The sequence below is a fragment of the Spinacia oleracea genome, chromosome 2, assembly GCF_020520425.1.
Source record: "Spinacia oleracea cultivar Varoflay chromosome 2, BTI_SOV_V1, whole genome shotgun sequence".
In the NCBI taxonomy this organism is placed as follows: Eukaryota; Viridiplantae; Streptophyta; class Magnoliopsida; order Caryophyllales; family Amaranthaceae; genus Spinacia; species Spinacia oleracea.
The window spans coordinates 55,003,965-55,018,767 of record NC_079488.1 but is presented as its reverse complement, the minus strand read 5'-3'; the positions used below and the strand labels follow the sequence as shown (position 1 = coordinate 55,018,767).

Here is a 14,803-nt window from a genome sequence, read left to right as displayed (position 1 = left end):
TTGAATATTGAACTTGAATATTGAAATTTTGAGACTTGATTCTTAAAGTTTAAACATTTTAATGTTAAAAGGTCTCACATTTAATATGCTCCATAACTTTTGAAGTTGACTCTAGTTTAAGGAGTGATTACAAACAACCTTAAACATCATAGAATCTTAAAAATGGGACTTGTATTTGATCATAAGAGATGAACGTTCATATGTTCTAGTTTAGAAAAGGAATTTCATTTTTCATAAACATCCTTGAACTTTTGAAAAGGTTTGAATTTTGTAAAATTATGTGATTGTTGTAAGGAATACTTTTAAGAATAAAAGCATCAACTTACTAATCATTTTTGAAATCTAAGCTTGAATCTTGCATGGTATTATTGAAAAGGTGCTTGGACAATCATTTGGGAAGAATTTCAAGAATGAAATCTCCCCAAAGATGTCATTTTTGACATGTTTTCCTAGTTAGTCATGACTTATGAGCATGAACTCAAATGACAACATCCTTGGAATTGTATTTAGAAATGTAAAAGAACAGGAAGCATCACGATGATTTGATTAGGGATTCGGAATTACCTATTTAGGACTAGGTTAGTTTTCCGATTAGTGCTCCCAATTGCTTAAATATTTTGGAATTGTAATGGAAATTGTAGATTTGAACTTGAATTTTGTACTCCCTCCGTCCCAGATTAGTTGTTACACTTTCCTTTTTTGCCCATCCCAGATTAGTTGTTACACTTCTAAATTAGGAATGACCCTTCAAATATTATATTGTCTCTCTCTTCCCACTAAATTATTTTTGTCTCCACACCCTCTCTCATTCAATTAAAAAAATAACCCACTAACTCCTATCACATCTACTTTTTCAATAAAATAACAATTGAAAACCAAATAACTACTTATCACCTAAAACTTTGTGCAAAGGTAAGTGTAACAACTAATCTGGGACGGAGGGAGTATTTGATTTTGAGAGGAAATTTCGAGATTACGACGTTGTATTAAGAATCTGCTTCCCATATGCTTAGAAAATGAGGGTTTATATAGGGGATTAAGAGACTAAAATCCACGAACCACCTGCGCCTAGCGCAAGTGACGTGGCCCAGAATTCGCCAAAACAAGGACGATACCGTCCTTGATTTGTTTTTTTTTATTGTTGTACCTTTGTACGATTTGTACGAATTTGGCACGTAGTGTTTGCTTGGGGGTTAAGACTTGGGTTTGCGTCTAAAAACAAGCCGTTTTTTAATTCGGATTTCGTGTTTGGACTCGGTTTTACGGGACGAGGCCTCCGTATTTAAATAGGAGATACACTTGGTCGAGCATGAGTATTAAGGAAGAATAGTTGAATGAAATAAAATAATAAAGCAAGTGGGATTAGGCAAATATTTTAATCAAGTAAAATATGTGAGGATCATTAATTTTGGATGGGTGTGGGGTGGGGGGGGGTTTATGAAATTAATTGTTTAATATGGTAGTGGATCATAAGTTAATTAGATATATTATTTAATTAGATGGTAGATGGTGGGGTTGAAAATCTTTTAAAAATGGCAAGTGTATCTCCTATTTAAATACGACCGGAAATGGTAAGTGTATCTCCTATTTAAATACGGAGGGAGTACTAGTAAAGTATGCAAAAAATTTACTTGAATTGGTTATTTTTTAAACTCTTTAAAAAAATTAAGTTTATTAATATGTTCGTTTAAATTAGAGTTGTCAAGGCTCGTTTGTGAATAACTCGTTTATATTGATATAGCTCGGCTCGGCTCGACTCGACTCGAGCTTGAATTTAAATGAGCTACTCGTTAGCTAAGCTCGAACAATAAAAAAGTTAAATGAGCCAAACTCGAACTGGGAAAATGAAAGCTCGGTTAAGCTCGGCTCGAGCTTGGAAATTTCTTATCAAGCTTAGCTCGAACAACCAAGTACTCTTCCCGTCAAAAAAAAAAAAACAAAAAAAACCCAAGTACTCGGCTCGGTTCGCCTCGTTGACATACTTAGTAGCGGGTAGCGTTTAGCGGTTGAGTAGCGGTAACCGTTGCAGTAGCGGGTAGCGGTGAATAGTAACGGGTAACGGTTAACGGTTAACTGCCAAAGTAGCGAGTAACTAGCATGAGCGTTTGGTAAAAGGTCGAGATTGTAAAATACACCTAGTCTTGTAGAGTTTGTGCAATTGTGCCACCTATTTTCAGTTGTTCAAAAAATGAATGTAATTAAAACTAAAAAACCCCTTAAACCCTAAACCCTCTCCTGTCAAAGCGTTCAGTGGAGTCACTTGCTCACTCCCCTTCCAACCTACAAACCCAGCATTTCCATGGCGACCAAAGTCTTCAACCCTCTGCTAACCTCTCTACCATTGTTGTTGACTCGAAGAAGATTTAGATTACGCACATTTTGCACCGGAAATTCACCGTTGAGACTACAGTCGAAGTACCTTGAAACTTTCAGGGAGGAATTCGAGGTTGGAAACCGTTTAACTTCCTTCGAAACTGGTAAAATAGCTCGCTTCGCTAATGGAGCTGTTGTCATGGGAGTCAATGAGACCAAAGTCCTCTCTACTGTTGCTTCCGCCAAAGCGGACGGTGTTCGTGATTTTCTTCCTCTCACTGTATGTGCACAATTCCCTTTCTCAAATGCTATTAATGTTCAAATGATTGGTAATTCGAATTGATTTTCGTATTTTGTTTGGTTTAGGTTGATTACCAGGAAAAGCAATTTGCCCAAGGTGTGATCCCGAGCACATTCATGCGGAGGGAGGGTGCTCCGAAAGAGCGTGAACTTTTGTGTGGTCGTTTGATTGATAGACCAATTAGGCCATTGTTTCCTTCTGGTTTCTATCATGAGGTTCAGGTATCATGAGTTTCATTTGAGCATTCTTAGGATATACGTTTCTATTCAAGGTAATGGCTTGTTTGATAGGTAAATGAGGCATTTCTAATGAGTTTATATGTAATTTTGTAAGGAGAATTTCATTATTATAACAGCCTTGTTGATGATGATTTTTGTCCACCAAAGTCACTAGTCAGTACAAGTATCACCTCTAAAATGGTAAAGGGTGATAGTGCAAATTCATGAACTAGATCGGATTTCGGAATGGAGTTTGTTAAAAGTATAATTCACAAACTTTCCTCTTGTATGGGCTTGTGTTTAGCCTGGTGAAGTTTATTAGAGTTGCGCCGTTATCGACATTGGCCTGAGATCTTTCCTCACAAATTATTACATTGTGAACTCAGAATAATACTTGCGTAGTAACACCTACCAAATGGGCTGTTAAAGTATGGTTTTGCACTACCTTCCTGCCACCTCTTTGTCTGATGAGCAATTTTACTACCCCTGGCCTTCATTTCTCTCTTCCTTAGGTAATGGCAAGTGTACTTTCCTCTGATGGAGAACAAGACCCTGATGTGATGGCCGCTAACGCAACATCTGCTGCCCTAATGTTATCAGATATCCCTTGGTGTGGCCCTATTGGAATGATACGTATCGGGAGGATTAACGGCCAATTTATAATCAATCCTAGCATGGATGAGGTAATCAATTTAGATCTTGATGATTTTAGTTTTGTATGCATAAACTTGAATGGATCCAAAGTATGTTTAGCACCATATACCCTAAGATCGCATTTACAATGGAGATAAATAATTTGAGTTTATCTCCTACCATTAAAGTTGATCACTAAACTACGCTTCTGCTTTTTTTGAATCTCTCTCTATGAATTTTCCAGAAACTCCTCTATCGTTCTAGATATTGTGTTTCATGATAATGTTTATTTATCTTTAGTTCTTTACCCATCACTCTTATAAATTCATATTGGTAAGCAGTTTCTTCTTAGTGACTTGTAACTAACATACCACTTTTTGCAAGTAAGCAACCACTACGGAATATGTTGTTATTTGTGACCAACACACATTGCTTAACATGGTGGTTAGTTTCCTTTCGGGGGGGGGGACATTGGTGGAACCCCTTATATTGTGGGGAACATGGACCATAATGAAGAGAACTAACATCTTTGCTAGGTATTTAAGTCATGATTTAGTAAACCAGTACGTAGTATATGAAAATAAAGCTGAGGCAATTTAGGAGGTAAAATCGCTTTTGTGGGTTTTACCTAGTAGTCTAGTGCAACATGAAGATTTAATTTTTGGCTCCCTTATTTAGCGAACTTTAGTGCTGTTCCCTTCTTATGTGTAGTTCATCAATTTCTTTGGTTGTGGCTTTCACAGTCATTTGAGCTAATGACATGGCTAAGAGGCACAACGGGGAGATTATGCGGAGAACACATGATTAAAGTGATTGTGAGGATCATTAATTATACCACTTTCAAAGCATAATTAACCCAAAAGATTACTAGCTAGACACTGTAGGCAACTCACCATTTTGTAGCGCACATTTTGCAATGAAATACAAAATATTGTGAGGAGAATGTTTAACTTCTAGGTTATGGCTTCAATTCTTATTTAAACTTGTTTGATATGTTTTACATCCTTGTGATCTCTAAAATGGAGTTCTTGGCATTCTAACAAGTTCATATTGTTCACACTAGTGGCTAGAAACTGAGGAGACAAACAAAATTAACTCCAGTTGCTTAAAAAGTGTCAAAACAAGTCTCTTTTCTCTTCCTTCCATGCTATAGCTAATCGTTATTTGCAATTTTATCTGGTTTGAATGTCAAACCAATATGTTCTCGTAAAAGGTTCACCTAATATTTTAAATACTTTGTTCAAACGAGAAGGTATTGTTCTTCAAACTTCTCCAGGTTATAGTATGGGATGCTTTGGATTTCCCCATAAAGTTCTAGGGTATGGATCTTTGGGGAAATTGTGTATGGTACAAGTTGATTGCACAACATGATAATGCTTAAATTGATCGTCTATTATTCGTCAATCTAAACCATAACTTAATTTTCACAAACTTGAAATTGGTAAGACATAACATTGAAGGTGTTTGGAGCCCCATGTAGGATCACCCAACAAAAACTAATGGTCCAATTTTTCCCTCCAACATCTACAAGGAATTAAGGGGGCGTTTGGTATGGGGTATTCAGGAAAGGGAAAGGGAATCAAAAGGACTAGTTCCCTTTGTTGTTGTTTGTATTGCCATTTTAATCATTCCCTTTACCCCCTTCCTTCCCCGAAATCCCTCTATATTGATTCCCCACCCCCCCAAGGTATTGGCATTCCCTTTCCTTTGAGCTACCACACCACCCACCCATCACTGCCAACCCAACAAATTTTCACCCTAACCGGCATGACTTCACCACCATCTCCCTCAAACACACCGCAAAACCCTAGCCACCGCAAAACCCTAATCGCCGCAAAACCCTAGCCACCGCAAAACCCTAATCGCCGCAAAAATCTAATCGTCGAGAAGTCCATCTTAACTGCAAAACCCTAGCCACCGCAAAACCCTAATCGCCTAAAATCCTAGCCGCCACAGAAGAGGCCCATCCTAACCATTAAAAGAAGCCACCCTAGCCGCCGAAAACCTATTACACGGTGGTGAGATGTAAGAGAAGATGAGAGAGAAAGGAGGCGTGAGAGTGAAGCGGACGTGGGAGGCGGCGGTAGTAGGGGAGGGGCGGCGGTAGTAGGGCGTCAGTGGAGGGGAGGGGTGGCCGGCAGTAGAGGGTTTCATGGTGGAGAAATTCTGCAGGGGTGCAAATGTGCGTGCAATGGTGGAGAATAGTCCAGGAAAGAGCTGAAATAAAATGTCACCAAACAACTCTACATACCAAAGGGTTTTCCATTCTATTTCCTCTCAATCCCTTTCTTGATTCCATTCCCTTTACCCTATCTGAACCAAACGCACCCTAAAGGATTTAAATTAACCTTCTTCTAAATTTTGTTTGAATAAATATTTAGAGTTTTCCATGCCATACCCCAACTAAGAATTTTTTGATTTCTACATGAATTGGTTTGCCCCTACTTCCGAGAAGGATTTGTTGGGATAAATCTGGACATGTTCTCTCCATTTGTCATCTTGGCATGGAACTTTTTGAAGTGCAACTCGTGGACTATGGATAAGGGTGTAGGATGAGCATGGTGCACCTAAAGGACGTGATGTTGCGACAAAAGAACATGTGATACATTCTTTCACTTTTTATTAGAAGTATTAATAATAGCGGTTTTTTCTTGAAATGCCCTCGAGATTTCCGGAACGCACCAAATAACCCTCATGATTTCGAAAAACATAATATACCCTTATTTTTTCAAAAATGCACCAAATCCCTTAGTACTAACTTAGTTTTAAAATCCCTCAAAAAAAAAAAACTTAGTTTTAAAAAGCGCGCTAAAGCGTTGGGAGCGCAGAAGCCCCACTAGGAACGCTTCTGTAGGCAGAATCCAAGCGTGGTACAGGAAGGCCACGCTTCCAAGCGCTTATGGGGAAGCGAAGGGCAATGGAAGCGTGGGCTTCCTGTTGTCTAGGTGCGCATTAGGTTCCCACGTGACTAATCCTTCTTTTTTATAGTGTAACTGATTTTTTTTTATAAAAATGCACGTGAGTTGTTAGTTTTAGGCAGTGAGGAGTAATTTGAGGAGAGAGAAAAAATCTTTCCAATATTTTGGGGTTTTTGGAGAAACCCTAGTGCGATTCTCCAGCCATCTCGCCGCTCGCTCCAGTCTTCTCGTCAGCCAGCCTTCTCGCCGCTCCAATCTTCTAGCCGGATTCTTCAGGTATATGTTCTAGAAATGATTTTAGGTTTTTGGCACTTAAGGTGCGTTTCACCCCCGAAAAGCACACACTTTCACTTTCGCTTTGCGCTTAAGCTCCAGGGCCCCCTTGTGCGCTTCGCGCTTTTTAAAACTAAGAGTACTAAGGAAAATCCAACGCCGTTAACTCATTAACCCATATATGTTAATTAGCCCTAATTAATTAATAATTAACCACTAATTAACTAATTTTATCCTAATTAGTAACTATTTTTAATTTTCTTCTCTTTCTTCTTTCTTTTTAATCTCCTCCTACCCTTCACTCCCAGGACCATCAACCACCATGGAATTAGAGGATTTTTTTTAACCTTTCTTTTTCTCTTCCATTTCCATGGCAGCCATGTCAACCAAATTAAAACCACCACCAGAAACCCCCACCCCAAACCCACCGGAAACATCACCCCTAAAACCCACCGGAAACATCACCCCTAAAACCCACCAATCCAAGAAGGGTTTATTTTCTCTCTCCCCTTTACTTTCCTTTTCTTTTGTTTTCTTGGAGCAGTATATCACTATATCCATGGCAGCCATCACATATTTTCCTCTCTGTCTCCTCTCCCCTGAACCATCGCCCCTCATGTCAGCTACCACCTTCTTCTCTTCTCCGCTAGCTCCATTGCCGACAAAGAAGGTGGTGGAGGCAATCTTTGTAAAACCAAGAACGTATTTCTGGGCGTGCACGGCAAACTCTTCACTATTCCCATTCTTTTAACTCTCTTCCACTTTCGTTGTTCTTCCCTCAAATTGATTCAAGGTTTTTTGTTCTCCTGTGTTATTTTTTGGGGCAAATTTTTAATTTTATTGTTGTTTTAATTGATGTCGAGAAGTTGGGGAAAAGGTAGAGTTTAATCTTATTGTTGTTGTATTTGAAGGAGATGGTTCGAGAAATCGGAGAAGATAAGTGATTGTTGTTGTAATTGATGAAGGAGGTGGTAGAAGTGGCGGATTGAAGGGAGAGGAGGTGATAGCATTTTATGGGTGGAGGGAGAGAAAGAGAAGGCTAGTAGTCGTGGTGGTTGGGCAAGGAAGAGAGAAAAGCAAGTTGCATAGGAGAGGAGAGGAGGAGAGAGATAGGCTACCTAATTAGGAGATTGAGAGGAGAGAGAAAGAGGATTGCTGCCATGGAAATAGAAGGAGGTAGGGGAGAAAGAAAGAAGAAGATAGGCTGACAGTAGGTTGGGAAGAGACTAACAAGGGGTTAAGTAAGGTTAGTTAGGATTATTAGGGTAAATTAGCGATTAATCATTAACGCCGTTAGATTTCCGTTAGTAGTAAGGGCATTTGGTGCATTTTTGAAAAAATAGAGGTATATTATGTTTTTTGAAAACATGAGGGGTATTTGGTGCATTTTGCAAAACCTCGAGGGCATTTCATGAAAAAACCTAATAATAAATATATCCATATTTTTTGGGTTCTTTGGGTGCATCATGCCCAAAGTGCACCTTGGTCCACGGCGTCCACCATCTACAGTGCGGTTTGAAGTGCTTTTATATCTTATTTATTTTTGTTTTTTTTTACTTTTTCCAATTTTGGGATCTCCTATTCGGCTATTCCTCCTACCTACTTGTTTTGCCATTCTATTTCCTGGTTAAAAGTTTATACTTTTTTTCCGTTATGTATGAATTAGAGTAAGAAATGTACACATGTTTGTACCTGACCTTTTATTTGTAAGCTCCTGCATCTATGGGGTTATCCTGTTTGATCACAGACTGTGGGACACAATTTTTTTAGGATAACTGTTGAAACAATCTAACTTTAGTTGTGTTTGCAATGGGATATCTGTATGCATGGCAGGTATCTTGATTGATGGGAAGGAGTAAATATGCGTGCAATGGTAGAGATCACATGTGCAACTCTGGAGTTCATTTTAATGTATTCTAATCTTTGGGTCTTGCTTATTGTTTCTTATTCTTTCCTCCCTTCGGTTCTAATAATTATAGTGGACATCAGAACTTGAACAATCACATAAGTATTCTAAGATTACAAGTCCAAGATAAGACTCTAAAATTGATAACCTACAAGCTTACTTTATGACTGGAGTCAATGGACTGACATTTGGAAACTAAGGGGGCTGGAGCTGTGGAATATGTTTTCTAATCACCTTATGACCACATGTCCAAAATTGATAACCTTGGAAGATGGAACCGCATCATAGATGTATGTATAAAGGTGTTAATTTTCATTTATACTTGTGCTACTGTAGATGACTCCTTAATAAACATTGCATTTTTGATGAAAGCATATGAGTTATTGTGATGAAAGAAATATCGTGGGGCCTTGCTGAAATAAGTCAGTTCTTTGAGTTGGACTTCATGCTTAAAAAGGCTTGAAGAGGACCCAAGCCTTTAGGGCCGAGCCTTACTCTAAGGTGCGGGCTTGTGCCTAGGCAAAGTAATGCGTACAAATTTATAATAAAGAATATAATGTCAAAACAGATTGAGGAACCCCTAGGCCCTTTGGTCTTGGAGCCTAGGTCTAAGGTGCAGCTGTGCAAGGCAAGGGCTGCAAGGGTTGTGCCTGAGCAAAGTAACAAGTATATATTTACAATAAAAAATACAGTGTCATAAATTTTCCATTTAGCTACCTAACTCTTCTTCTCTTGCCTCTCCAGATTTTCTTGTTTTCATTTCTTCTTTATCATAGGTTTTCTGTATGAACTGGACATATAATGCCGCAATTCATGTGCCAAGGCATCCTTAAGGGAACCTTGCCTTGCCTAAATAGAAATACCTTACTTGGGCTCCTAAAAGAGTTTGGTCATCCTTAAGGGAACCTTGTCTTGCCTTATACTTGAGTGCCTAGGTGCACTTTTAATGTTTTAAGTTGTTAACTCTCCTATTGATTTGATGTTAATTTACTGCAGCTGAGCTCGAGTGATCTTAATTTGAGTGCCTAGGTGCACTTTTAATGTTTTAAGTTGTTAACTCTCCTATTGATTTGATGTTAATTTACTGCAGCTGAGCTCGAGTGATCTTAATTTAGTGTATGCCTGCACAAAGGATAAAACCCTAATGATAGACGTGCAAGCGTGTGAGATATCTGAAAAAGATTTGAAGTCTGGCTTGAGGCTTGCGCATCCTGAGGTCAGTTTCAAATTAGCATTTTTATATAATAATTAATAATAATAATACTGTATGGATAATAATAATAAGATTTCTGGTGATACCCGTGGCTTAAACTTGTAGGCTGTTAAATATCTTGAGCCTCAAATTCGCTTGGCTGCTCAAGCTGGCAAACGAAAGAAGGAATACACATTGTCTATGATGCCTGAAAGTACAATGGAAAGGATCAGGAACTTGTCCGAATCTCGTATTGAAGCTGTTTTTTCCGATCCTACGTACGGCAAGGTAAAATTCTTACTATTATTCTTTCTTTGGAAATGTTTTCATGATGTGAACAGTGTAATATTCTTTATTTTTTCATTATAAAATAGTAGAACATTGATCAGTGTTCTTTTGCCCATCTTTCTTACCTTTAGTTTGAACGTGGAGAGGCGTTAGACATGATTGCCCAAGATGTAAAGAGATCCCTTGAAGAAGAGGGTAACGGAGAAAGTTTACACGGACTATCCAAGGCAGTAGATACCGTGAGGAAGCAGGTTGGTTGTTTTTGTCTTTTTATATTATGCATACTTTTCTGACACACTCTACTCTGTTAAGTTAAATTCCTTGTATGCCTGTGACACAATTTTAATTTATTTATTCAACATTGGTTTGATACTAGTCTCTCTCCCAAAATAATTTAAGTCCTGACTTTGGAATCCTTTTTCTTTTTAATTTTTTTTTTATCATGGCCATCATAATTCAACCCAAATTTAGTTTTATAAACTACTTCCTCTGTTTCTTTTTACTTGAAATCATAGAAAAAACACGCGGACGCGTTCGCAGTAACGGTCGCGTTGTCTCGGAAACCGCTTGTAACAGAAGAATAGAATGGATCGCGGCTGACGTGGTGTGAATCTTTTGAAAAAAACCACAAGTCAGGTCTAAGCCTTATTATTACATTTTTAAGTCTAAAAAGTATTATATCAACACAATAGAACCAAATCTATCATAATATGAGTGAGTGTTATATTTTGTGAACAAATAAATAAGCACTTGAAATATCATGTTTCATCAACTACATAACTAATTACTAAAATATTTTTGGTCAATTTGTGTAAAAGAACGGTGTAACGTGGGAAAAAACGTCTAGCGCAGCGAAAGCACCGTTATGCAACGGACGACGCGGGGAGAACAACGTGATTTTTGTCAAACCGTAACATAACGGGTTTCGCAGAACGGCAAATCCAAAACAGGTTACAGAACGGCGTAACGGCCGAGTTTTTATTCCATGCTTGCAATACTTTGATTTTCACGCTTGTCAATGTATAACTTGAACGATTAATATCTTTAATTATCTATAATAAATATTATAATAAATTGATATTCGAAAAATATATGATAAGACAAATCTAACAAGATCTCAGATGAATATGTTTTCCTTACGTATAGATCGTAAAAAACAAAAAAAAATGTAGGAAATATATTTTATCTCCTTGTTTATCTTCCCTTTATGATGAGCTTGGGACCAGTCTCTACCACCTCCATCACTTGTCTCCACCAACTTCAATTGCAATTTGTACTATGGTTTTCTACTCTTTCACACCGACTTAATTCAAATTGATTATTTGGTTCTGAAGTTATTGGAATAATCATGTTTCCTTTTGTACCAAAAGAAAAAAAATTTGACACTGAGAACTAGGCTCTGTTGGTACTTGGTACTTGGTAGTCACTCTATCCGATCGCTTTTGAACCAACCTCTAGAAGACTCTTTGATTAAATATCACGGTTTTACGTCTATTATTGTCAGTAGGCGTTCGTTGTGGAGAAGTGTAGTGACAAGGACAGGGGAAGGTGGGCAGAATAGGTTTGGGATTGGAGAAAATTGTAGACTGTAGTAAATTCTTTATTAACATTTTGTGATGAACATTTGGTAAGTAATGAAGTGGTGTTTTCTTATCTGTAGAGTCCTTTTTTTTAATTATTTTTTTACATGAGTAGTAAACTCTTCTGGTAGTTTTTCCTTTTGTGTTTGATACTCAAGATTTATTTAGTGTATACATGATGCCCTTCAATTTTTCTTTGTGTACTCGGTAAACAGAACATTATGTGAACTTCAAAATTATTAGCTTTTAATTAAAACCATCTCTTCCCTCTCACCATCCTCACAAAAGCCATATTACATTCTCCCCCATCCCCTTCCACATAGGCACACATTAGCTACCTCTACTAGAATACCATCATGCCCCCCAACAGCCTCTCTAGTGTGCGTCCCTTCCCGAGCTAAACAAAATGGGGAAACAACCACATTTCATGAATCTCTGTTGAAAACAAAGAACAATGCGGGAGGAGGGAAGCTTGAAGTCTTGAACAAAGCTCCCACACAAAGGATTATCGAGTACTTGTGGGTAGTTTGTGAGGTTGGTCACTGCAGGAAATACTCCAAAAATAAATTTTCAAGTAGGATCCCTAAGCATTTCTTGCTGATAATAGTAATGGCACTAGTCATTATCTTTATAGGATAAAATGCAACTATACCACAGTTTCTCAAACCAAACTACCCCTACTATGATTCAAAGAATTTGAGATCATTTAAGAATATATGCCCCAACACCACCCCTTCTGCCTTGATCATGGCAGCATTAGTGGGACCTCTTTATTATAACTCACTCGAGGAGAAGAAATAGGGCGGGTGAGCCCGCGGCCGTTGGATGCATTAGATCTACGGTCTCACTTGTTCTCGTACCCCTTTATGTCTTCTTCTATGGTGGTGGTTAGGGAAAAAAGCTGCTGCGGCGGACTGGAACTGTGGTAGTACATTAGGTTTTGTTGATTAATTATATGTCACACATCAATATCAATGTGCTTATATAACAATTATAGAGGCTTGGAGAGCAATCCAACTAAACCATAATACTACTAGGTAGTTGAAAATCCCAAGTCCTCATGAGCCTTGAATTAATTTGTCTGGTCCAACATTTAAAACGAACTCGATTATAGTTAGCAGCAAGCCCAATTAATTAGATTAGACTATAGTACAGATTATTGTTGGTTTCTAACTAAATACTATGACATTATGATCACCTAAAATATGATCGAATTAATAAGTTTCAATAGTAATCCCTAAACTGTTATTAGCAATCTCTACATCAAACATTTCCGAGCAATAATAAATGCATCACTTATGTTCTTTGTAACTTACAACAATGTTTTATTATTTCCCTTTTCTCCTTTGGTTCCCATTCAAATTTTTTATTGTTTCGTTTGTCGGTCATGGTCCCCACTAAAATAATAATAAAAAATCACCATAGCTCACGTAGTCTTTTCTTTATGTTCCCATTGTCCTTTTAGTAGAATAGATAATTCAACGACTTTCCCATGCACAATTTAATATAAAAATAAATAAAATTAAACTCTCCTAAACATACCATTCTCAAGTGATGTTAATGGTTACGAACAGAGGAAATACATCTCCCACTAGATTTTTTATAATTAGAATTATAACTTCTTTTTAGATTGAGGGATATATTTTAGAGTCCATTTGATAGATTAAAAAGGATTGGATCGCTAAAGTGTAGAAGTGAGTTCCTAGGCATTTGAATTTTTTTGGTCTGGTTTGGTTTAGTCTGATCTGAATATTTTCTGTAAGTGTTTTTTGTAATTTTTGGTCTTCTTTGGTCCGAATTTTTCTTATCTGGTCCGATTTTATGAAAAATAAGTAATAAGCAATAAGAATAACATGAAGAGAGCAAAACCTAAGTATACTATATTATTGTAGCAACAAAAACCAAGGAGAACTCGAAATTGAGACCACTCAAGTGAGTACTTTTTCTTGTGGGAGAAGGATAGAGAGTAAGAGAAATATTAAATATTATTGGGCCCCACAAGTTGGGTGAGAGATGATAAATATGAATATAAGATTGACATAAATAGAATAAAGTAAAAGTGAGTAAAACTTATAAAAACGGGTAAAAGCAGAAAGTGAGTAGAAAACAGGGAAACAGAGGTAGTAGGAACCAAAATAGGTAATACACTTAAAAAATTATAAATATTTTATTTTGATAAAAAAAAAACTACTTACTACTGGATTTTGTATTTCCCTTTGTTTTCCCCCTTTTGTGGTTGTGGATCTTTGATTCCAGACCCATGGTAAGAATGATGTTTTCTCAGATTGTTCGTAGAAGGATTCTGAAAAAAGGCGCGAGAGTTGATGGACGGTGTCTTGATGAAGTGAGGCCCGTTTACTGTGAAGCTGGCAACTTACCTGCTTTGCATGGATCTTCTCTCTTCTCACGTGGAGATACTCAGGTTAGTGTACTAATTTGAATATAATCATTAACAGGACAAAAAAGATCTTATTGAGATGCTTTGTAGTTCTAATCCCTGTGTTAAAGTACAGGTACTTTGTACTGTGACACTTGGAGCACCTGGAGACGCACAACGGTTGGCATCTGTAGTGGGCCCTTCAAGTAAACGCTTCATGCTTCATTATAGTTTCCCTCCATTTTCAATCAATGAAGTGGGAAAACGAACTGGTCTCAATAGGCGAGAAGTTGGGCACGGTAAGTTAGTAAAAACTACTGATTGATTGTGGAATGTTTGGATTTAATTAGTGAAAGGCGGAATGGTGCCTATGTAGTTTTTCTGTAAATTTTCTTGCTACTTTATTAAGTGAGGTTATCAGGGATCTGAATCTTGTTTGTATCCTTTTTAAGTCCTGTACTGTGTTTGTGCATCTCAGAATTGCTCGTGCCATTGTTGGTTATGAGTAATTTATGACTGCCTTAATCTTTTCACACGTTTCGTATTTATTCCGTGGTGCATCTGTTACATTAAAATGCTCATTTTTCATCCTAAATCAGGGTATATCACATTATGAATGACTATTATAACAAACAAATAAAAATCTTGTGGTGTGCAGGTACACTTGCGGAGAAAGCTCTTCTTGCTGTATTGCCTCCAGAACATGACTTTCCTTATACAGTGCGTGTGAATTCAGAAGTCATGGCTTCTGATGGCTCCACTTCAATGGCTAGTGTCTGTGGAGGTAATTCTTATAGTTACTTG

General features: G+C 37.6%; 1 protein-coding gene across 1 annotated transcript in view; it reads left to right on the top strand.

Annotated features, from left to right (window-relative positions):
- The first annotated feature begins 2,185 nt into the window (after window positions 1-2,185).
- LOC110777607 (polyribonucleotide nucleotidyltransferase 2, mitochondrial) overlaps window positions 2,186-14,803 on the top strand; it is a 30,517-nt gene continuing 17,899 nt past the window's right edge. Inside the window, exons 1-9 of the mRNA XM_021982202.2 lie at window positions 2,186-2,593; window positions 2,680-2,835; window positions 3,345-3,515; window positions 9,653-9,778; window positions 9,881-10,042; window positions 10,174-10,293; window positions 13,907-14,044; window positions 14,136-14,298; window positions 14,658-14,783. Coding sequence (XP_021837894.1) covers window positions 2,300-2,593; window positions 2,680-2,835; window positions 3,345-3,515; window positions 9,653-9,778; window positions 9,881-10,042; window positions 10,174-10,293; window positions 13,907-14,044; window positions 14,136-14,298; window positions 14,658-14,783 — 1,456 coding nt within the window. The 5' untranslated portion in view covers window positions 2,186-2,299. The remainder of the gene's footprint in view (window positions 2,594-2,679; window positions 2,836-3,344; window positions 3,516-9,652; window positions 9,779-9,880; window positions 10,043-10,173; window positions 10,294-13,906; window positions 14,045-14,135; window positions 14,299-14,657; window positions 14,784-14,803) is intronic.